Source organism: Coenobita brevimanus, chromosome 92 (genome assembly GCF_032717465.1).
Source record: "Coenobita brevimanus isolate Jiangsu-jjx chromosome 92, ASM3271746v2, whole genome shotgun sequence".
NCBI classification, from domain to species: Eukaryota; Metazoa; Arthropoda; class Malacostraca; order Decapoda; family Coenobitidae; genus Coenobita; species Coenobita brevimanus.
The window spans coordinates 19,161,272-19,185,766 of NC_137045.1; the positions used below are offsets into that span (position 1 = coordinate 19,161,272).

Below are 24,495 nucleotides of genomic sequence, written 5' to 3' on the forward strand. Positions count from 1 at the left end.
ATACGAGAGACACAATTGGTATAATTATATCAAGGTGAGTGCATGTGTGGATAGCTCACTGTCTCTAACTCAGTGCCGTATGCTGGGGGGGGAGTTTAGATCTAGATATTCCCCCACACAGGGTCTCGCTTTGGTGGCTCCCAGTTCTGTGGGAGTTCCTTGATTCACTGTTAAGCACTCATTCTAAGTGTCTTACCGAGTGTGAGTCAGGTCACTGGGGGGGGGGAGAGCTAGGTTGCACAATAGGTTGGCACAGTCACAAATGGGGAAGGGGGAAAAAGAGAGATCACAGATGGCTTGTCACTATTCCACTGAATAGGAGTTCTTACGTCTTTCCACTTGGCACTGTACGGCACTATAAGTCACTTATTCACATGCACACACCTGAGTCACTTAGTCCTGGCCAAAGGTGAGGGTCGTGTTCTTCGGGTTGGGCGTGGTGAGGGGCCCCTCGTATTGGGGGCGGTGGACAGAGGTCTGGCCCACAGGATACGGGCCAAATAGGCGTTCCCATATATGCCTGGTGGGAGAGCAACGTAGTTTGGGGCGGGAACTGGGGAGGCCTTGCCCCAGGGTGCTGGGGGCGCCGTTGAGATCCTGGAGACTGTGGTCACCTTCCTGGTGCCCCTTCGTCAGGGCAGGGCTGTGGCGTTGTCCGGGGGAAGGGTCACGTCAGCGGCAGGTCATCTTCAGGCACCAGTTGCAGGGAGAACAGCCCTGCAGATAATACAAGGCCTTGCCACCAGTCCACGATCGGGTCACTCTCCATCTGGGGGCTGCCACACTCGACTCTGCTACAGCTGTAGGGGGAGAGACGTTGTGAAGTCACAGGGGTTGATGGGCTTTGTAGCTACCCTCCCTGGTGTGGCAGCAGGCAGTCATTGAGGTCCCTTGGGCAACAGGAGGAGGGCGGCTGGAGGCCGCCCCAACCCCGTTGGCAAGGCAGGAGGCCGTCGCTGTGGCCCGACTTCCTGACACGACTGCAGACGGGGCGCGGCTGGAGGCAGTTGCTTGCCTATGGGCGTGGCTGGAGGCCATCGCCTGAGTCCCGTATGAAGGGTGACGTGTGGGCATGGAGCAGCTGGAGGCCGTCTCCCGTCTGCAGGCGTAGCAGGAGGCCGTCCCCGGAGTCATGCTTTCCATGTCTCCTGCAGGTGGAAAGAGGACGTACTCTTCTTCCCCTGTGTGCAGCTTGAGGCCATCGCAGGCCCTGCAGGTGGAGTGTGTGGTCCATGTGGAGCGGCTGGAGGCCATATCGTGGTATGAGTGGTAGGAGGCCGCCTCTAAGGGGGAGCAGCTGGAGGCCATCTCTGGGGCTCTGTATGGAGTGTAAGGTTCAGCTTCACCCTGACCTTTATGCAAGCCGGGCTGGCGAGAGGGTAATGCACCCGGACTGAGGTGTTCAGGTTGGGCTGGTTCCGCGGAGTAGGGGTGCGTGGCTACTAGGGACTTCTGCCCATATAGCGCGGATGTCTCGCTCGCTCCGACTAACCCTCCATTGTCACCTCCTGGGGGTGTCATGCTGCTGCTGGCTGTTGCCATTTCACCACCATCGGGGTGGGAAAAGTCACGTCCCCGTGCTTGGAGGTAGTACGTTTTAGTGGTGTTGGTGTCGGGAGCAGGCGTCAGGTGTTGCAGTATGGTGGTCCAGTGCTCGGTCATTCTGTCTTCGTTTCTGTGTTGGGCGCAGGTGAGGAAGAGGGTGGATGATTGGGCAGCCGTTTGGAGGATCTTGAGTAGGTGATGTGGTCCGTGGATGCGGTGCTTCTCCCCGAATGCTGGTGCCCAGGTGGGGTGCCTTAGTTTCATGGTTAGGTGTTGCCGTCTTGTTAGGAGCCTCGGCTGAATGCTGGCGAGTGAGGAGGTGGTGGTGGTGGTTTTATGCCGGGGCATCGTGCATAGTGTTGAGGATAGAGATAGTAGAGCGTTGAGCCTGATGTATCATGAGGGTGATAGGAGTTGTGTTAGGAGTGGGAGAGCTGGCGGTGGTTAGATGTTGTGGTGGAGGTTAGGATGGGGGGATGAGGGATGAGGTGGCGATGTATCTGGCGGGAGGCCATGAAGTGCGGCCCGAGCAGGTGACTGTGATTCTGAGGGTGAGTGTGGGCGGTGATGCGGGCATGTGATTTTGGGTTGCTCTGGTCAGGCGTGGTGGGGTGTGGGGGGTGGTGGGGATGGGTGGGAGAGTTTGGGGTGATGGCGGGGAGGCAGTGTGTGTGTAGTCGAGGGCGTCGTGATCTTGGGTGGTGTGGGTGTTGTGGGGGTTGGCGGGCGGGGGGTGGGTGAAGTGGCGGGGGAGGGAGGCAGTGGCAGGGTGGGGTATTTTTGCAGCACTGGTAAGGGTGGCAGTGAGGTGTGATGCCACATGATCAGGGGAGGCGTTAGCGATGATGGGGAGGGGGAGGAGGGGAGGGAGGAGGAAGGGGTGACATAGCAATGGTATGAATCAGGAGGGGGGCCAGGGGTGGCACGGGAGGGTGGGGAGGTGTTGGGGAGAGTGGGATGAATGGGGGAAAAGGCGGGGGCACGGAACGGGCGGACATGACGGTTTCTGTAAGTTTGGGGAGTGTGGTTGTAGTCTATGGTCACCTGGTAGGGGTTGGGAACGTGGGTGACTGTGTAGGGGCCCATGAAGCACGGGGCAAGCTTGTGGGGAACTGGTAGTTTCGCCACCATCACAGTGTCAACTGGCTTGTAGGGGTTGGAGAGGGCAGCATCAGGTTGGAGGTCTGGGCCGCGTTGGAGGTGGTGGAGTCGCCTCTTGAGATGGTGGAGGGGATTGGATGCGGAAGGGGTGGAGGGTGGCTGCAGGTGTCGTCATAGGGGAAGGAGGAGGGGCACTTCCCCAAACATGCGCTCGTGTGGGGAGATGCTGTCTTCCCTGGGGCAGGAGTTCATACCCCATTCCACGATTTTAATGTGGGCCGGCCAGTTTTCATTTTTTGTTTCTTCGATTCGGGCCGGTACTTGATTCGTAAGGGTATGGTGGCTCCTTTCACAAATTCTGTTTCCTTGTGGCCAATACAGGGAGGAATGGGAGAGGCGACAGCTGAAAAGGTCGGCTAGCTCCTTCCAGATGGCGCTGGTGAATTCTAGGGCATAGTCTGAGTTCAGGGCCTGAGGGATCCCCAAATAGGGGAAAACGTGGTGGACTAGGGCGTCAGCCACGGCCACGATGTGGTGTTCCTTGGCTGGGCATGCGATGAGGAACTTGGAGTAGGTATCGATAAAGGTGATGATATATCGATAGCCCGCCTCAGGTGACAAGAGCCGTACTATGTCCACGGACAGCAACTGCCAGGGTTGTGGGCAGTAATGCTCCCTGAAGGTCCGGAGGTGCGGGTGATGTCCTTACCCAGTGCACACGCCTGACAGAATTGGGTGATCTGCTTGACCAGTTGGGAGGGGTTGGGGGTCCAATAAATTTCACTGAAAATTTGGAGAAACCTTTTCATCCCGAGGTGGATCCCATTGTCTGCATGGACATGTTTCATGGCGTCTAGGGCAGTGTCGGGGGCGAAGATGATGTGCCCTGACAGGGTGAACAAATGGTCACCCTGTTGTTGGAGTTTGGTGAACAAATGGGGTGGGATCCAAGGGGGCTGGTCTTTGTTGTGCCACCAGGTGAGGAGTTCCGATCAGGGTTGGGGTGCGTGGATGGGGAGACAGGAGAGCGCGTTGGTGTTAGTGTGGAGTTTGCTCGGGCAGTAGGAAATCTCATACTCGAATTCCTCTAAGGTCTCCCTCCATCTGATGAGCTGGGCTTTGTGAGTGTCGGACTGGCAGAGCCATTGGAGCGACTGGTGATCAGTGATAATCATGACGTGGGTCCCGGAAAGATAGGCCCGGAAATGCTCCAGAGCCCAGACAATGCCCAGGCACTCCCGTTTGGTGGCGGCATACGAGCAATTCCACTCTGCCCGATTTAGGGTGCAGCTGGTGCAGGCAATGATGTGCCCTCGCCCTTCTTGCAGTTGTGCGAAGACGGCACCAATGGTTATCAGGAATACATCTGTATATAGCCAGAAGGGTAGGGTGTAGTCAGGGAAGGTGACGATCGAGGCGGTGGTGAGCTAGTGCTTCAGTTCCTGAAACGCTTCCTGTCATTCTTTGGTCCAAGTAAAAGGTTCCCTATTTCGGGTCAGATTGTGGAGAGGTTTGGCAATATCGGCGAATCCCATAACGAAATGTAGGTAATACAAGGTAACGCTTAGGAAGGCCTGGACTTTGTGGTCGTCCTGGGGTCGGGGAATATCAGCGATGGTGTGCAATTTGTTTGGGTCGGGTGCGATTCCGTCTCATGAGATTACATGCCCCAGGAAGGAGACGGTCCAGGCGGCCAGGAGGCACTTGGAGGGGCATAGTTTCAGGCTGGCCTGATGGATATGTTGGGAGACCCTCCTGAAGAGTTGGAGGTGATTGGCCTATGTCTTGCTGAAAATAATGACGTCCAAGTACACCAGACAAATTTCCCAGGTAAGGCCGCTGAAGATGGACTCCATCAACCGGGAGAAGGTGGTGGGGGCGTTGCAGAGGCTGAAGGGCAGGACGTTGAGTTCACAGAGTTTTCCGTTGCTGGTGGAAAATGCAGTCTTCTGTCTGTCCTCCGGGTGCACTGGGACTTGCCAGTACCCTAGTTGGAGGTTCTGTGTGGAGAACAAGGAGGCACCGTACAGGGAGTTGAGGGAATTGTCGATCCTGGGAAGTGGGAGGGCGTCTTTGATGGTCACGTCGTTTAGGTGGTGGTATCCCACGCAGAATCGCTCGGTGTCGTCCTTTTTCTTTATGAGGACGACGGGGGAGGACCAAGGGCTGGTGGAGGGTGAGATCACACCGGCATTGAGCATTTCCTGGACCTGCCAGTCTTCCTCCACCCGTTGTTTCGAGTTTTTCCGTCAGGATGGTTGGCGGATCGGTGGTCCTGCGATGTGTATCTGATGCGTCAGGTAGGTGGTGTAGCCAATGTCAGAGGGGCCTGATGCAAAGAGGTCCTGAAAGTCCAGGAGGAGGTGGCGGAGAGCGTCAGTCTGGTGGGGTGAGAGGTGCTTGGGTAGAGGGACAGGGGGGTGGGGGTAGAGGGGGTAGTGGTGGGGCAAGGCTCCGCTTCTTCCATTTCTCCCACTACGAGTCCCTTTGGTAGCGTGAGAGGGGTCGTGGTGATTTTGGCAATCTTGACTGCCGTAATGTGTGGGGGGAGGAAGGTGGGGGGCAGGAGACAGGCCGAAAGTGTCCCAGGTGGCAGGTCAGGGGAGAATAGGACTGATGTTCTGGTAGGCCTGTTCAATGGGAGACAAGTTTCGTGATGTATGGGAATCGCTGTGGTGGGGGCATTGACGGCGGGGAAGGTGGGGGAGGGGGTCAGGAGGGGTGGAGGAGGGGTGGGGGAGGGGGGTGCATGTGCATACTGATTCTGGAGGGTTGGGGGCAGGGGTTGGGGAAGGGGGAGGGGGGTGCAGGTGCACACTGATTGTGGAGGATCGGGGGCAAGGGCTGGCGACCTCCTGAACTGGAGTTGCCGCTTGTGGCAAACTATGGTGGTTCGTAGTTTTTGCAGGAGGTCCAACCCCAGGTATCCATCATAGTTGTGACAGGTGGAATCAGAGATAATAAACTTATGTTGAGTAGAGGTGCGCTGGTGGGTGTCAGTGTGTAGGGTCCAGGTTTCCCCATGGATGGGCAGGGGGCCATCCCTGGCGTCTACAAGATGAGTCGACATAGGGAAAAGTGGGCTGAAAGCCAACTTGGACAGGAGTAAAAGTGGTTGTACAGGGGAGATCTGGCTGCTCCCGTGTCGACCAACAGCCTCGCCTTTACCCCGCTCAGTCTCATCTTGTCGTAGACTGGGGGGTGGTACTTGTAAGAAGTGGCCCCCACCACCGTGGGGAGGTGCGGGGGCGGGCCTAAAAATCCAGCTACTGGGGAATTTCCTCTTCCTCTGGCTCCAGTTCCCCTGGGTAGGTGTTCTCAGCAGGTGAGGTGTTGTTCTTAGGGCCCTTATCCTCCAGAGATGACACTTGGCGTTGGTCTGGAGTGCCTAGTTTCCGCCTGGCAGCCTTAAGTTGCTCCCGTATGTGGTGGAGCAGGCTTCAGTGGCTACACGTGGAGAACTCCCAGGAGTTGATTGAGATGAGGTTTTGGCTGTCTTTCTGGCTGGGGCATTTGCTCTGGGGGTAAGCCCTAGGTACATGGGATGCCGGTGTGGGGCTGATGCGGGCTGGGAGCGGTCGGGTCTTGCCGTGCAGTGCTGGTTTGTTGGTCGGGAACTTGCTAACTGCATTGATTGGTGGGGGGGGGGGCGGAGCAGGAGGTCAGGAGCCGTCGTATTAGCTGGATGTCCCTGTCTAGATCCCCATTTGGGCTGTGTATGGTGAAGTACTCCTTGACCATGCTGGGGAGGACTCAGATCAGGGTATTGAAAGTATGTTGATCCCGGGTCTCTGTGTCTGCTTCCGAGTATGTAGCGGTGACGAACCACCTTGCCTGGATCAGTGTGTCGTCCAGGCTGCCATCGTATGTTAAATCCAAATGCGACAGTGCCACTACTTTTCCCAAAGAGGGTGTGATAGCTTGTGTTACTATCTTTGTGAAATTTACGCATGTTAATTCGGTGATGACTGGGCGCAATGTTGCGCTGTTGCCTTGCCCAGCAGGGGTAGGGTTACCGATATTTTCTATCATCCTCATGCCCGATATCGAGCAGTAGTTTGATGATGGATGAATATGTATGGATGTCATACTGTTCCTGATTGAACTTGGGTAACTGAACGTGTGGTTTTGTTGTCATTTTGATATTTTCCCTGTTTTGTTCCTCTTTCAGTATTAATTCTGCCCAGGTCAAGAACCACCGCTGTCCACCAGTGTTAAGGCTCTCTCCCACTTCGGCGTAAATAGGCACGATGAAGCCACGATGAAAATCGTGGCCGAAGTCGGTGATGTGTCGACGATTCTGACCAAGAATCGTGGTGTCGGCGTAATACCGGCGACACCAGTACAACAAAACGCCGAAACCTCGGCGGAGTATACGATATAACTGGCGACTAGTAGCCGACATATTGCCGATATGTCGGCGTAATGCACAAGCATTTTTCTAAATTCAAATTTTAACGTTTTTTTTTAATGGCGACTCAACGGCGATACAGGTACAACGGCGGCGTGCTGTCGACGATGTATCGTTGATGTGTCCGCGAATGCATCGCACGCACCTCACAGACAAAACGCCGAGGCCATCGCAGGTGCCTTGCCGTCATCGGCGTATTTAAGGCGATTAATCGACGGTTCATCCGCGAAATGTCGGCGATATATCACCGACATTCATAAGATGAAATATTACTGTCGCACAACCCGGTACATATCGTACGGTTTACGTAGGCTATGTCGTATTAACCTCACCGATGCATCGCCGATACATTGCCGACACTTCGCTGTATGACCATATGACATCTCAACGTTTTTTTTTCACTGCCGACGCCTCGCCGATGTCGGCAATCATACGCAGTTTATATGCCGGGTAATCGCCGACGTCGCCGAGGTGTCGCCTTGTTGTTTACGACTAATCTGCGAAATTTTACAAAACCGTGGAGGGCCACGACGTTTTCGTGCAGCATGAAAACGTCGTGGTCCCCCACGACAAATTTCCACCTCGTGTGACGTATCGGCGCCATACCACGAATGGACAAGATTTTGATCACGAATACCCACGATTAGGGATTTTTGACACATCGTGACTTTATCTTCCACACTTTCGCTGAAGTGGGAGAGGGCCTTTATGCTGTGTGTTTTTAGGTCGACTTCCCGTCCTAGAAACACCTGGGGTGTAGTGGGGTCCATTTCTAGACAGGGGCTAGAACACAAACATAAGAGGAACAGTGTATAAAAACTCCGGGCAACAACCTACACGTGTATTCACCAATTCTAAATTACAGGAACGGCAGAAAATCTCACAATGTTTGTGTTACATCAATCCTTGGACTGCTGATCAGTTTGAGCGTATCGCGCAGGATACGAGAGACACAATTGGTACTATTATATCAGGGTGAGTGCGTGTGGGGATAGCTCACTGTCTCTAACTCAGTGCCGTATGCTGAGGGGGGTGTTTAGATCTAGATATTCCCTCGCACACAGTCTCTCGCTTCGGTGGCTCCTGGTTCTGTGGAAATTCCTTGATTCACTGTTAAACACTCGTTCTAAGAGTCTTACCGAGTGTGAGTCTGGTCACTCGGGTGGGGGTGGGAGAGCTAAGTTGCACAATAGGTTGGCACAAGGGGGAAAGAGAGAGATCACAGATGGCTTGTCACTATTGTACTGAATGGGAGTTCTCACGTCTTTCCACTTGGTACTGTACGGCACCATGAGTCACTTATTCACATGTACACACCTGAGTCACTAGTCCTGGGCAAGGGTGAGGGTCGTCTCCTTCGGGTTGGGCGTGGTGAGGGGCCCCTCATGTTGGGGGTGGTGGATAGAGGTCTGGCCCACAGGACACAGGCCAAACAGCTTCTCCAGGCGTTCCCATATATACCTGGTGGGATAGCGACGTCGTCTGGGGCGGGAACTGGGGAGGCCTCGCCCCAGGGTGCTGGGGGAGCCGTTGGGATCCTGGAGACTGTGGTCCCCTTCCTGGTGTCCCTCCATCAGGGCAGAGCTGCGGCGTTGTCCCGGGAAGGGGTCCGTCAGGGGCAGATCGTATTCAGGTACTGGTTGCAAGGAGAACAGCCCTGGGGATAATACAGGGCCTTGCCACCAGTCCATGATTGGGTCACTCTCCTTCTAGGGGCTGCCAGACTCGACTCTGCTGCAGCTGTAGGGGGAAGGACGTTGTGAAGTCACAGTGGACGAGGGGCTTTGGTAGCTACCCTCCCTGGTGCAGCAGGAGGCAATCGCCGAGGTCCCTTGGGCAACAGGAGGAGGGCGGCTGGAGGCCATTGCCAGGGCCCGACTTCATGACGGGACTGCAGACGGTGTGCAGCTGGAGGCTGTCGCCTGAGTCCTGTATAAAGGGTGACGTGTGGGCATGGAGTGGCTGGAGGACGTCTTCCATTTGTAGGCGCGGCTGGAGGCTGTCGCCAGTGTCGTGCCCTCCATGTCTCCTACGTACAGGTGGAAAGGGGACGTACCCTTCATCTTCCATGTGCGGCAGGAGGCCATCACAGGCCCTTCAGTGTGTGGTCCAGGTGGATCGGCTGGAGGCCGTCTCCTGGTGTGAGCGGCTGGAGGCCGTCTCTGGGGCGCTGTATGGAGTGTATAAGGTTCAGCTCCACCTCGATCCTGACGCAGGCCGGGCTGGCGAGGGTAATGCGCCCGGGCTGAGGTGTTCGGGTCGGGCCGGTTCCGGTGTCATATGCACGAAGTGACTTTATGCTGGAAGTTACCGTTCCCTTCTCTATTAAGCCTAAATTAACCTAACCTAACCAAACCTAACCTAACCTTACCTTAACCTAACCTTATCCTAAATCAACCTATCTTAAATAAACCTAAATTAAACTAATTTTGATTCACGAAATGACTCATTTCACAATCTGCCTGTAACATACATATATATCTTTAGTTATATATATCCATATATCGACCTATAGTTACCTACAGGTCGATAAGACATGCAACGATCTTCCTGACACATGTATTTCATACAATGTTGTTGATAAATGGCACAAAATTTGAGATAACATGCAGATATTTTCAAAATAGAAGCTAAACGGCCACTCGGCGCATGCGCACTGAGCGGAACGGTAACTTTCAGCATAAGTCACTCCGTGCATAGGACACCCTGGGGAGCAAGATCGAGAAAAAAACCCGGGGAGTAGAGGCGCGCGGCTACTAGGGACTTGCGCCCATATAGCACGGATGTCCTGCTCGCTCCGACTAACCCTCCGTTGTCGTCTCCTAGGGGTGTCGTGCTGCTGCTGGATGTTGTCATTTCACAAATGTATTGGAATAAAAGTATTTGAAAACCATACCTTATCCCATCTGCAGGTGGGAAAAAGAGGCGGGGTGACGTGACACTTTACAGTGGTATGAATGACTACATGAGAAAGAACTTTACAGAACACCAATAAGAAGGAACTTTGTACTACAGTTAGTAGCTGTAACTTAAAAAGATGATATGGTTAAATTATACACAAATATCTCCCACAAAATTCATGGTTGGTTAAAATGTTTTTAAATTGATAAATTCAGATTTGCTGATGTTTTTATTTGCCGAATATAGTTTACATTTCTCCCTATTAAAAAGACTTTATTTGTATATCTGTCTATCTATCTAGCTATCTATAAAATTAAAAGAAAACACTTGCCCCAGAGAGTCAGAGTGCGCATACTGACCGGCACTTGTTTTTCTCGTCTTCGGCCAGGTCAACACAAACGCTGAGTAATTCCTGTCAAGGGGCTGTTGGAAAGGCAATATCCCCGAAATATCAACTAAACGGAACTCGACATCGGTGTTCATCTCGCTGTAGTTACAGAGGTCATAATGGTAAGGAGTTTAGTGATAACGCATTTAGGGCAGTTGTAGAGTACCACATCTGAACAGTGATTAAGAAGTACCATGTTTCTGCTGGGCAATATTTAAATGACAAATTTCTGATGTCTTAAACTGTTTATAAGATTTTGTTATGTATACCTCACTGATTTTTACCAGAATTCAATTTTGAGTTTTTTTTTCATGTTTTTCAGACTGTCTACACTTGCCAAATCGGTAATCTTAAACATGGGGCCACCTCAAATATTACACACACACACAACCGTACCGAGTGTTGCCCCTCTCTTCTGACGTTAGTGGGACTGGTGGGGAATTGGGGATTTTGGGTGGGGTAGCATGGCTTTGGGTCATTTTACAAGAAAATGGTAGTAGAAGTAGATTGAATCACAACAAGAACAAAACCATGTAATTTTTCAGAAATACATATAACAAACGGATACTGAAATTAATATACCATAAACTGGGGTAAATTCAGATATTATTGCAATAAGAAGTGGTAAATTTTTATGAGTGGACAGTACACCCCCCAGGTAGTGCAATATATTTTTCTGGTAGTTTTTGATGCGATTCGAATGTTTTTGACCTTCATTTTTGTCGGAAATGCCTTATTTCCGCTCTTTTCCCATCATGAACTTTGAATGGACAAGTAGGTGAAATCAAACATTTTCCGAAAAAAAATGAAGTAAAAAACAACTCAAATTGCATCAAAAACCACCAGAAAAATATATTGCACCACCGGTTAACATAACGAAACAGACGAAACCTAACCAAACAGACGTAATGTAACCTCACCAAATGCACTAAACCTAACCAAATGTAACCCAACATACGTAACCTATCCTAGGGGAATATGTAACGTAACCTCACCAAACACACTAAACCTAACCATACCTAACCTATCCTGGGGGAATACGTAACGTAACCTCACCAAACACACTAAACCTAACCAAACCAACCCCAGCATACCTAACCTATCCTAGGGGAATGCTTACCTTAGAGATATGATTGTCCAGGACGAGGGTCGTCTGTCAATAACCTTGTGGTTCCAGAACCTTTGAATCCAGTGGTTTATGAACTTATAATTTGCCAAGCCAGAAGGTGTGTGTTGTCCAAAAAAGTTCCTTTGTAGTCAGAAACACAAAAACTACACTGTACCCATTTCTTGGTTTTTGCGTACTTTTTGTACCGACCACAGTACCACTGATGTCTGTCTTTTCTAAATTTACACGGTTCCTGACAGTCTGGGCAATAAACTTCCGAAGGTAATACACCATGTCTTCTAAGAAACTCAATAGCCTTCTCAGATTCCAAGTGAAAACACTCATCACTTGTAAATAATCAATATCACACCCGGGATACACAGCACATTTTTCTTCTTCAGAGACCATACTGAGAAGGATTTGAATTTTTCCATATACAAGAAATCAAAGACTACAATTCAAATTCATTGGTAGAATACCATCACGTGACCTAAAGTAGGTCTACGAGTGGGTGATACAGACCAACGAGACGCATGCAGTCGATGGGAAGAGAAGCACACGTACAAATGCACGTATTTTTAACACGGACTGGCTGAGTGAAGATCCAAGGTTTGTACTTTTTGGAATTTTAAATTAAAATAATTATCTCTGAAAATATCAATTTCCGAATGGGGTTATGAGAGTTCATTATGATCCTTAGGGAATGCACTATACGTTAATGGTGCTAAAATTCCTGAACTGCGTATTGTCCACTTGTAAAATAATACCTAAAATGTTATTTAAATTAAAAAGCAACGTTGGGTCTGGTTAGTACTTGGATGGGTGACCGCCTGGGAACACCAGATGCTGTTGGCATCCCTACGTGTCAAGTGGGGTTGGTGGAGGATTAGTGCCCCTCCCTGTAAAACAATTAACTCTAAGCCCTTGGCCACCCCGTTTGGGATACATGGCGTCTGGCAATGAATGAATGAATGAAAAATTAATGAATAAACATATTAGAAACCTGTTTGCACCCAATTGTAATTCTTTATTGTACTTTTGTGTATAAAGATCTTTAACCCCTAAAGCGCGGCCATGAACAGTCGACCCCCCCCCCCCGAGTGGTGGGGTTGTATCGCGGTCTGAGTACCTGTAGGAAAATATTAGCCAAAAATCAGAGATTAACCCTAGAACATTATACTTGGTATGGCAGATAGTACTTACATTCAGCTTTCTCCAGAGACAGGTGTTGAGCCTTCGTGGACTACCCAAAGACTTGTGGAAACTTGCAAAGTTGGGTAACCAATTCTTCACTTTCACACCTCCAGCAACCCGGTTTCCCCTCTACCACAGCCTCATTCTGTCACAGTAAACTTTATACTACAACGTACAGGTAGTTTGGAATCTGTATTTGTACAATAAGCACTGAAAATAAGGCTAAAATCAACAGAGCGTACGGCCGACATGCAGCGCGGCGGCGGTCTTCCCGTCACTCAACAAACATTTCCATTTTCACAGCTAAAAACATGTATACCACATTATTTTCAATCATATTACTTCCCAAAAGATCACCGCTCATCATTTTGACTTTTTATTTTCTTTGTTTTCTTTTTTTGAACATCATCATCATCATCATCATTGCCAGATGCCATGTATCCCAAACAGGGTGGCCAAGGGCTTAGAGTTAATTGTTTTACAGGGAGGGGCACTAATCCTCCACCAACCCCACTAGACACGTATGGATGCCAACAGCATCTGGTGTTCACAGGCGATCACCCATCCAAGTACTAACCAGACCCAACGTTGCTTAACTTCGCTGATCGGACGGGAAGCGGTGTACTCAACGTGGTATGGCCGTTTACAATGAAGTACAACTGTTCAGCATTAAAATGACACTAAAACTAGAATTCTATCATGAGAACTATATTAACACAACCCAATCAAATAAAAAGATCGGTAAGTGAATATACGGCTGAGAATAATACAAAATTGTGCATTTTTTTTCTTTCATTTTACTGCGCTGTAACATACATAAATTGCCATAAACTATATATCATTATAAAGGTAATTTATTGTAGTTTTGCATGGTGTAAATCAGATTTATATGCTGTATTAAATCTTTATTATTTTTTTTTTTTTTCCAAATATTTTTGTACGACAAGGTATCAAATTTTTTATTTTTGCCTAACTTCAACTTGTCGTTTTGATTTTTTTTTTTCTTTTACTGTTTTTCTTTTATTAACATTCTGTGATAAAGTACAACTACCAGTATTCAGCTTCAGTATAACACCACAATCAGCATCCTATCGTAAAAATCGTACAGGTATACCTCGATGTATGATACCCCGGCATGACAGTGAGGGTAGAAATACCACCTGATGATGGCCAAACTCTAGTTTAATAATGGATTTTGATTTTTTACCAATTTTGATTACATTTAGAGTAAAATTGTGTGTTTAGGTTGATGTATGAACTGTTTTTAGACTTAGATTAATGTGTTTTAGCCATAGATGAAGTGAACATTGTCATTTTGGGGTATAGATTACTAAGCTTGGTTCTTTTAAGACTTATATTTGACGATTTTCAGATTTTATTTGTGGTTTTAGTGAGTTATTTACGGTTGTTAGGCTTATGTTAGCTTCCTTTATTGCTGTTAGGCCATTTGGGTGGGTTATGGACTTGGTTGGGGGAAACCCAAGGCTGAAACACACATCCCATTGTTTTACATGTTAAATCTAGTATCTACCCTGATATACAATACCCCGCCTAATGATGGGTTTATACCTAACCAATTGCATTGTTAAACTGGGATATACCTGTACAGTAATCCCTTATTTATCCAGACATAATAGAGCCAAAGGCATGTCCGGATAGTGGCAGCATCCGGATAATGAACTCTATTCCCCTACCATACCCAGACCCTACCTATGCCCACCTCCAACCTATACCTAAGTTTTTACAGTATCTCTGCATAATTTGGCAGTGACTTCTGGTCATTTAAACATATTTAGACATCAGAACACATATAGGAATATCCAGAATAATACTAAACACCAAGAAAACCATGGAAAAAAAAATGAAAGCCAAAAAACACCGTACCTATACACCACTGTATGTGCACTCGCACCAAAAAGTATCGCGCAGGTAAGGCACGATGATATCTGAAATGACCATGATATCTCATGAATTCTCGGTAAGATTTATTTGTAACTACAGTACTTTGCTATACATACAGTAACAATACGGACTAGAAAATGACATAAACAAGCTATATATTGCATCCCTGAGAGCAAGTTTATCAGCATGGGGAAAAAAATCGTTGTTCAGTTCCCAGTAGCCGTCGTCCGTGTCTCAAATTGCTTTGCGTCATGTGCACCAATACTTTTTGGTGTGAGTGTACAGTACCCCTCCTAATTTTTGGCACTGTTTTCAGGTCAATCTGCCACATTTAGACATCAAAACACACATAGGAATATCCAAAGTAATGCTAAACACCAAGAAAACCATAAAAGAAAACCACTGAAAACCAAAAAACACTCTACCTATAACACGACCGTATGTACAGTACCCCTCTTAATTTTGGCACTGTTTTCAGTTCAGTCACCCTCATTTAGACATCAAAACACACAGGAATATCCAAAGTAATGCTAAACACCAAGAAAACCATGGGGAAAAAATGAAGACCAAAAAACACCTACCCATGCACGACTGTATGTACAGTACCCCTCCTAATCTTGGCACTGTTTTCAGGTCAGTCTGCTATATTTAGACATCAAAACACACATAGGAACATCCAAAGTAATGCTGAACACCATGAAAACCATGAGAAAAAGCCCCTGAAAACCAAAAAACACCCGACTTGTACACAACTGCATGTACAATACCCCTCCTAATTTTGGTACTGTTTTCAGGTCAATCTGCCATTTTTAGACATCAAAACACACATGATTATCCATATTAATGCTAAACATCATGAAAACAATTCGTATACAACAAAAATCCACAAAAAAAAAAAACTGACAACGTTTTGAAAATCTGTTATCTGTGACGAGTGATTGCTCCCGGGACTCAAAAAAAAAAAATCCACGGCTAAATATTCCACCGGAAATTAGTTATATTGGTATAAATCGTATACCGTCATCTTTGCTGGTGTTTATACAATAATGTAAGCTAGTAAAAACACATGAAACTGACAAGTAAGAGTACGAAATTCAAGCAGGAATAAAGTGTTGAAGAGTATAACTTCATGTAACTTCCCATCATCCTATTTCAAAATTTTTCCAGCATCTTCCAAGAGTTAGGCATATGTCTAGATGCAGAATTTCATGAGCTTTCATGTGGACACCACGGAATTTCCATATGACCTTTAATAGTCGAATAAATTGCAAAAAACTTCAAAAACTCGCAAGCCAATGCTATCACCATGGAAGAGGATAAAGACAGAGGGAATGAGGGGGAGCTGGGAGGGTATGGAGGAGGGAAGGGAGGGAGGGGGAGAGGCGAGGCTGTGGGCAGGATACTCCCCCTTCTGTCAACAGGCGGACGGGCACTTTTGTTGCACATTAACTTGTGGCTTGTGGTCTGTTAGACTCCGAATGGCCACGTGGAAACACAACACATCAAGACCGGGGGACTTTCGACCTTTGATAGAGAGGCAGATGGCCGCTGTCGCCGAATATGTACTCTTGGCTTGTTGTCTGTGTTTGATGGAGGTGGTGGTTGGGAAAGACTTAGCCCCCATGGCCGAGCAATATTAGACATTCGGTTGGGAATGTGCTCGTATGTTTTGACACTGCTTGCAGGTTACAGTTGTATTACTCGTGTGTTGGAGGTTCGTTGGGAGTGATAGGACGAGCGCATAATTTTGACCATTGAGTCCAGGGTCAGACTGACATTTTATCTCTGGTTATGGGGTACAGACTACTTCCCGATCACGGCTCGAGCCCAGCGGCCACGGTACCAAATGCTTGGACATGCCGGCTGGCCGGCCGAAATTCTCGGGTACTTTTATGTCTGGGTAATAGCAAGTAAATTCAGATAATGGTTTAACAGAGCCAAGACCCAGTGTCCGGATACTGAATTTGGATAATGAACGTCTGGATAATTGAGGGTCACTTTACACTGACCAGTCAAAGAAAAAGATTGTGAAGCGAATATTCGGCCAAGAATTTAAAAAAATTTGTGCTTCTTTTTACTTTCGCTTTACCACACAGTAAAATGCAGAAATAACCATAATCTATACCGTATCATTTTAAAGGTAATTTATTTTAATTTTGCATGGTTTAAACCAGGTTTATGTATCCATGATTTATTTATTTTTTTATTTTTTTCAAATTAATATCTACAGCAAGGTGTAAAATTTTTGGTTTTCACCTAACTTCAACTTGTCTATCTATCTATCTATCTATTGCCAGACGCCTCAATCCCGTTTGGGGTGGCCACAAACAAATCGCCTCCAAGTCGCCCTGTCCCCCGCCATTTCACTCCCCTGCTCCCAACTCACACCCCCCTCTCTCATATACCTCTCCACCCCATCCCTCCATCTCATCCTCGGCCTCCCCCTCCCTCTTTCCCCCTCCACCTCACTCATATACACTCTCTTCGTCAGTCTTTCACCCTCCATCCTCTCCACATGGCCAAACCACCTCAGTGTATTCCTCATAACGCTTCCTATCACATCCACATCCACACCACAACGTTCCTTTATATCCTCATTCGTCAGCCTGTCTCTCCACGTGACTCCACAGGCTCCTCTTAAATAACTCATTTCCACTGCTCTCACTCTTGACTTGTGTCCTTCCAACAATGTCCAAGCTTCACTTCCGTACGTTAGAGTTGGTATCACAATACTGTCATGTAGTAACTTTTTCACTTCCATGCTCACTTCCCTGTTTCTTATCACTGCTTTCAAGGAACCAGCAACCTTTCTTCCTTGCTGTACCCTTTCAAGCACTTCACCCTCCAAACCTCCATCCTTACTCATCACACTACCCAAATACTTAAACGTACTCACATTTTCCAATTCCTCACCATCCAACCTCGCTGTACATTCACTAACTTCACCTCTCTCAAAGACCATCACTTTACTCTTCCCTACATTCACCTTTAGGTTCCGTTTCTCACACACTCTCTCAAACTCATCCACCAAGCCTTGCAGCTCCCCTTCGTCTTCACTCAACAACACAGTATCATCTGCAAATAACAGTACAGGGAGTTTCCAAACACTATCTTCTCTTACCAGGGCCACTCCAACATCCACTACCCTACCTTGTACCTCTTTTATTACCCCATCCATGTACAGATTGAACAACCATGGAGACATGACACATCCCTGTTTCAACCCAACTTTCAAAGAGAAAAATTCACTTAGTTCACCATCCACACGCACTGCAGCCTTCGCACCATCGTACATACTCTTCACAGCATTCAACAACTTCCCGTCTACTCCATATATTCTTAACACTTTCCACAATCCTTGTCTATCCACCCTGTCATATGCTTTCTCCAAATCCATGAAAGCCGCATACAACTTCTTTCCCTTCTCTAGAAACTTTTCCACTAAAGATCTAAGAATGAATATCTGATCTACACAACCTCTTCCCTTTATTTATTTTTTTATTTTTTTCAAATTAATATCTACAGCAAGGTGTAAAATTTTTGGTTTTCACCTAACTTCAACTTGTCATTTTGACTTTTTCTATTTCTTTGTTTTCCATTTTTGAACATATAGTACTATGATAAAGTACAACTTTTCAGCTTTAAAATGAAACCAAAGTCAACATTCTGTCATGAAAAGTGTATTTACACAGTGATCAAAGATAAATATCACAGCACGAAGATGTGGGTCAGCCCTAGAACAGCTGACCCTAGCACAGACATAATATGCCTGGCCCATAAACCTGATAGGGTTAATACTGGATAAGGCTATAGCTGCATTGTCTTCTTTGAAAAATTTCTTCACAAACATCCAATAATTGTAAGAACAGTCACTACATCAGCCAGCTATTTTTGAACTGTTTTAACCCGTACAATCTTGCTGTTGGCATGGTGCCGACAGTACAAAATGTCTCGATTAATCCCAGTGACGTGATGGTGCCGACGGTAAAATTCAAGAGCTGTAGCACGTCTCAAACTGCTTTAATCTGGCTAATTTTTTGCTAAGGAGTAGCTTAATGTATTGGCAACACTGTGTCCAAGCAGTTGTAGTACTGAGTTTGGTTCTGCGTGGATGGGTAACATCAGTGTGCCACTGTCTGTCATAGCGTCATGATGTCGCGAAAATCACGCCATTTTTCCCCCTCATTGGGCTGGAGGAGGCTGTTGAAATTGTCGCATGGACCCTTCTGTCCCTTCATTTAGTGATTTTTCAGACGAAAAGACCTGGATGACTGTTCTGGGGAGGAATATGAGCCAATGGAGGACCCTGAGAAAGGGGAATCCCCCATTCTCTCCCCCCCCCCGTTCTCTCTCATCCCGCCCAGCTGGGTGGGAAAACGTTGCTCACGGCTTGGGAAATTGGGCTAAAAACACGACGGACAGCCAGCCTGCCCATATTTCTCCTATGAGGAGTACTTTTTTTTTTTTTTTTCCTTGATTTATATGTCCTTTTGGATTGTTTGTAGATTGGCCTGTGAGGAAGGTAGAGTCCCGAAGGATTGGAAGTCAGGTATAATTATTCCCTTCCACAAAGGAAGAGGGGAAAAAGAAGTGTGTGGTAATCATAGGGGCATTTGTCTTCTTAGTATAATAGGAAAAGTGTATGGTACGATACTTATTGACAGAGTTAGAGAAAGAACAGAGGAATTAGTTGGAGAAGAACAGGGAGGCTTTAGGAAGGGAAGAGGTTGTGTAGATCAGATATTCATTCTTAGATCTTTAGTGGAGAAGTTTCTAGAGAAGAGAAAGAAGTTGTATGCGGCTTTCATGGATTTGGAGAAAGCATATGACAGGGTGGATAGACAAGGATTGTGGAAAGTATTAAGAATATATGGAGTAGATGGGAAGTTGTTGAATGCTGTGAAGAGTATGTATGATGGTGCTAAGGCTGCAGTAAGTGTGGATGGTGAACTAAGTGAATTTTCCTCTTTGAAGGTTGGGTTGAAACAGGGATGTGTCATGTCTCCATGGTTGTTCGAATCTGTACATGGATGGGGTAATAAAAGAAGTACAAGGTAGGGTAGTAGATGTTGGAGTGGCCCTGGTGAGAGAGGACAGTGTTTGGAAACTCCCTGTACTGTTGTTTGCAGATGATACTGTGTTGTTGATTGAAGACGAAGGGGAGCTTCAAGGCTTGGTGGATGAGTTTGGGAGAGTGTGTAAGAAACGGAATCTAAAGATGAATGTAGGGAAGAGTAAAGTGATGGTCTTTGAGAGAGGTGAAGTCAGTGAATGTACAGCGAGGTTGGATGGTGAGGAATTGGAAAATGTGAGTACGTTTAAGTACTTGGGTAGTGTAATGAGTAAGGATGGAGGTTTGGAGGGTGAAGTGCTTGAAAGGGTACAGCAAGGAAGAAAGGTTGCTGGTTCTTTGAAAGCAGTGATAAGAAACAGGGAAGTGAGCATGGAAGTGAAAAAGTTATTACGTGACAGTATTGTGATACCAACTCTAACGTATGGAAGTGAAGCTTGGACGTTGTTGGAAGGACACAAGTCAAGAGTGAGAGCAGTGGAAATTAGTTATTTACGAGAAGCCTGTGGAGTCACATGGAGAGACAGGCTGACGAATGAGGATATAAAGGAGCGTTGTGGTGTTGATGTGGATGTGATAGGAAGCGTTATGAGGAACACACTGAGGTGGTTTGGCCATGTGGAGAGGATGGAGGGTGAAAGACTGACGAAGAGAGTGTATGTGAGTGAGGTGGAGGGGGGAAGAGGGAGGGGGAGGGCGAGGATGAGATGGAGGGATGGGGTGGAGAGACATATGAGAGAGGGGGGTGTGAGTTGGGAGCAGGGCGGTGAAATGGCGGGGGACAGGGCGATGTGAAGGCGATTTGTTTGTGACCGCCCCAAACGGGATTGAGGCGTCTGGCAATAGATAGATAGATAGAATTTTTTTTCCGTTTTTCATCTGGGATTGGGTGGGTATAAAATTTCAAAAATGCCTCGGATGGTACAGCTTAAATCCAGTGTTGAGGAGGTTCTGCTGCTTACGTGTGCGTGTTACTGATTATGGTTAGAAGTTCATTTGCCACAAATGCTTGCATTGGAAAAAAGTCAGTAGAAGTTGACAAAAGAAAATTTCTTAATTTTGTGGTTGTCTGATATGAAAAATTTTCCAAAATATTTTGGTATTGTGTTTTCGTTACATCGCCTGTTTTTTTTGGGGGGGAGGGGGGATAATTTGCCATTTTGAACATCCACAGAATTAGGAAATTTTCTTTTGACAGTTTATAGCAGGGTTGGCTTTTTTTTTTTTTTTTTTTTTTTTTTTTTTTAAATAACAAACCCTCCCAGGATTTTTAGAATAAAACCCAGGATTTCTGCAAACTGGGATTTTTATACATTAAATATTCTTATTTCTTTTAAACAATATATTGTACAAAATATATTTTATAGTAGAATACCATACTGTCCTGTAGTACAATGGCAGAAAGATAAATAGACTACAGTGCTGCGAAGAAGTATACAAGGGCAGGGTAAGTTATCCCATCAGTTTTATGTACAATTCATTCTCCATAAATGTGACAAATTATACCTGTGAGGGTGTGTGTGAAGTCAAGAACATTTTAATAAAATAAGAGTTTGTGGGTGATAATTAAATAGAGGCTGTGACTGTGTCAGCCATTGAACTCCCCCCCCCCCACCATTTCCCCCCCCCCCTCCGTGGCCGCTAGCGTCAGATAATGTTTCAGCATAGCACGGCTGCCGGCGTCAATTCAGCGTGGCTTCTAAAAAATGGTGAAATTTATTGGGAAGTGAAAGAATGTTTTGAATGTCATGAGACTGACATACACTACAGTGCTCGTCAGAAGTATTCAGCGATGTCCGCCGGGCGCGCAATACTTATGGCCCAAAAAGAATCACCCCATTTTTGGGGGTAAGAATTGAGCCACAAGTTTGAGCTCCGAGCATGACGTCACGGTAGCCTGAGGCCTTCTGACGCGCTGGTTGGTTCCCGCCTCAGTTGCCCACGGGCTGCCTGAGAGAGAGGAACTCCGCCGAGTGTCCCTCTCAAATTGCGCCATTTTTTACCGAGTGTCCCGCAGTGTTTTGGCCTTCAAAACTTTGTTATGGCACCTATCCGTGAACTATCGAGTGAAATCATATCCCAGATCATTGCTCTAAAGGAGGCAGGCCACCAGACAAAGGAAATTAGTGAATTGGTTGGTGTGGGACGATCGACAGTGCGTCGTTGGTGTGCGCGGTTTCGGGAGGAAAACAGTGGTGAAGTTCCCACAAAGAAACCGAGGTCTGGTAGGCCTAGGAAAACTTCCCCAAGGTCTGTTAATGTTTTAAAACGTGCAGTGGAGTTTAATCCTTGTGTGAGTGCAAGGAAAATTAAGGAGAGCAACCCAGAAGTGTTTGGTGAGGTGTCAGTGAGAACAGTGTCTCGTAGGGTGCATGAGCTTGGTTACACAAGTCACAGGGCTGTGAAAAAGCCTCTTCTCTCTAGCAGCCAGAGAATTCGTAGGCTTGCCTTTGCTAATAAATATCTAAACTGGGGTGAGGAGCAATGGTTGTCAGTGTTGTGGTCTGATGAGGCAACGTTTAGTGTTACCTGTAACAGAGGAGCATGCAAAGGTAGTGACCCACTTGACCCACGGTATGTAGAAAGCACAGTTAAACATCCTGATTCACTCATGGTATGGGGTTGTTGTACTTCCCAAGAACCTCAGAGTGAATCAGGATGTTTACCTGGAGCTTCTGTGTGATCATTTACCAGACTCCTTCGAGCTAACAGGTGCACGAGTGTTTCAGCAGGATGGTGCACCTGCTCACAAGGCCAAATCGGTCACCAATTGGCTTCGTGACTGCGAGGTATCATTCATGACAGACTGGCCAGGAAATAGCCCAGACCTCAACCCGATTGAAAACCTCTGGTACCTCGTAAAGAAGAGTCTCCAAGGGAAGGACGTGAGCTCTCTGCCTAAGCTGGAAGCCGCCATTCGTGACTCCTGGGACAAAATACCCCTCCAGCACCTCAGGAGCCTCGCCCTTTCACTTCCAAGACGTCTCAGGTCCGTGAAGAAACGTAAAGGCTACCCTACGAAGCACTAAAGGTAAATAAAATGCATTATTTATATGTTTTTTCAATGTTGAAAGGTTTGTTTCTCAGGAGGGACGCAGGGCGCCCCATACTTCTGACGAGCACTGTACATGTTTGACAAACCCCATCAAGCATTTCAGAGCCTGCTGCTGTGATGAGTGGATATTCAAATTTTTTACTCCTGGCCATACCTAAACATGCACAGCTACACTCATTATCTCAACCCAGATGAAAATATCAGCTTTCTCCTCCCATGCAAAACACACACAACCACCCTGTTTACGATGATGAATAAATAGAGGCATAAACGAAAAAGACATGAAAATAAGAGAGAAATATTTTTTGTTTTAGCATCTTTATCTCTTTGCTCAGGTTTGTTGTACTGTTTTGGATCATTTGATGCAGTATGATTTGTAGAAAACTGTGTTTTTGGGGAGTGAACTAACATCTTGGACGTGAGATTGACCTCCACTTCACGCTCTCACACCTCATTTGTCAGTTCACCATCTGCTGCTGTGATGAGTGGATGTATGATGTTTTCGCCCATGGCCATGCCTAAACACACACAGTTACACCCATTATCCTGACCCAGACGAAAATATCACCTTTCTTCTCCCTTGCGAAACACACAACTATCTTGTTTACGATTATAAATAAGTACAGGCATAAACGAACAAGACATGAAAATAAGAGAAAAATACATTTTTGTTTGGTATGTCTACCTATTTACTAAGGTTTGTTGTACTGTTTTGGATCATTTTACATATTCATTGCCTTTCACAAGCTTGACAGGAAAGTTTTCCATGTTCACGTGATGTTTTTGTGGGTGGAAAGGTCTTCCTTCCCTTCCTGCTAATCAGCTCTTGTGATATGCGAATCGCAGGTCGTCTCACATTTCAACTCTCACTGTCCAGCCTGTGCACTCAAGGGATGACGTTTAACTCATTTAGGTCTGAAAATAGAAACTTTTGCCTCCCTTTTCCAACAAACGCCATCACCCAGACTACAAAAATAAGTTGATACTACCATAAACACAATAAACACTGAAAAATGCAAAATAAAATCATACTGTAGTATACTGTATCATTTTTTTCATTCAAACTTCGTGTATTATCTACTAAAAAACTTCAAAATACACATATCTAGTCATTTCACACCATTTCAGCAGCATTGACAATGTGTTTTGGTAGAAAAAAAAAAATGTCGCATCACTCCAGTACTGTACGTACATGTGGCTGGTATTAGCTGCCTAAATTTATGCAGCTTCCTTGTTCAATTGCATGGCTCAGGATGGGTCTAGGAAGCTCAAAATTGCACTGCAGGGTGCATCCGGTGTTCCTCTTCAATTTGGCAAGAAAAAAAAATCGGTTTTCAAAACTTCAAGGATTGGCCTCAGGGATGGCAAGTAGATCCTGACAAATTACACACGGTCGGCCACGGAGGGGTTAATAGGTGACAGTACGTACTGTAAAACTGCCTAACTTTGGACTTGAGTTCAACTTTGGACATCTGAGGAAAAAATGTAATGAACCAAAATAATGGGAATATGGCTTTGTATTTTGAAAGCCAAAAAGTATAGGTGGTTAGGTGAAGCATTGAAGTATATTAAAACCACATGAACCTGACATGAATGGAAGTATGTGAAAAAAATTGCAAAACTGGTTGAAAGAAATAATGTTTTTTTTTTTTGTTCCTCTGAAAACTTTGTCTGTGAAGAAATTTTGGAGGTATATGTGTGGACCAGAACAGGCAAATTTTAAAGAACATTTATTGTAGATGACATGCACCAAAGGAATTTACAGAAACGTTGTCACATTATCCTCTAAGAATGAAAACAATAATTTCACCTCAGGTTT

The 24,495-nt window shown here is 46.5% G+C and overlaps 1 protein-coding gene and 1 non-coding gene across 2 annotated transcripts in view; one reads left to right on the forward strand and one right to left on the reverse strand.

The window, feature by feature from the left end:
- The first annotated feature begins 10,342 nt into the window (after window positions 1-10,342).
- Prosalpha3 (proteasome alpha3 subunit) overlaps window positions 10,343-24,495 on the forward strand; it is a 42,179-nt gene continuing 28,026 nt past the window's right edge. Inside the window, exon 1 of the mRNA XM_080282082.1 lies at window positions 10,343-10,468. Coding sequence (XP_080138208.1) covers window positions 10,466-10,468 — 3 coding nt within the window. The 5' untranslated portion in view covers window positions 10,343-10,465. The remainder of the gene's footprint in view (window positions 10,469-24,495) is intronic.
- On the reverse strand, window positions 13,177-13,295 carry LOC145412310 (5S ribosomal RNA). The gene has a single exon (XR_013899569.1). It is a non-coding gene; the product is annotated as a 5S ribosomal RNA (ribosomal RNA).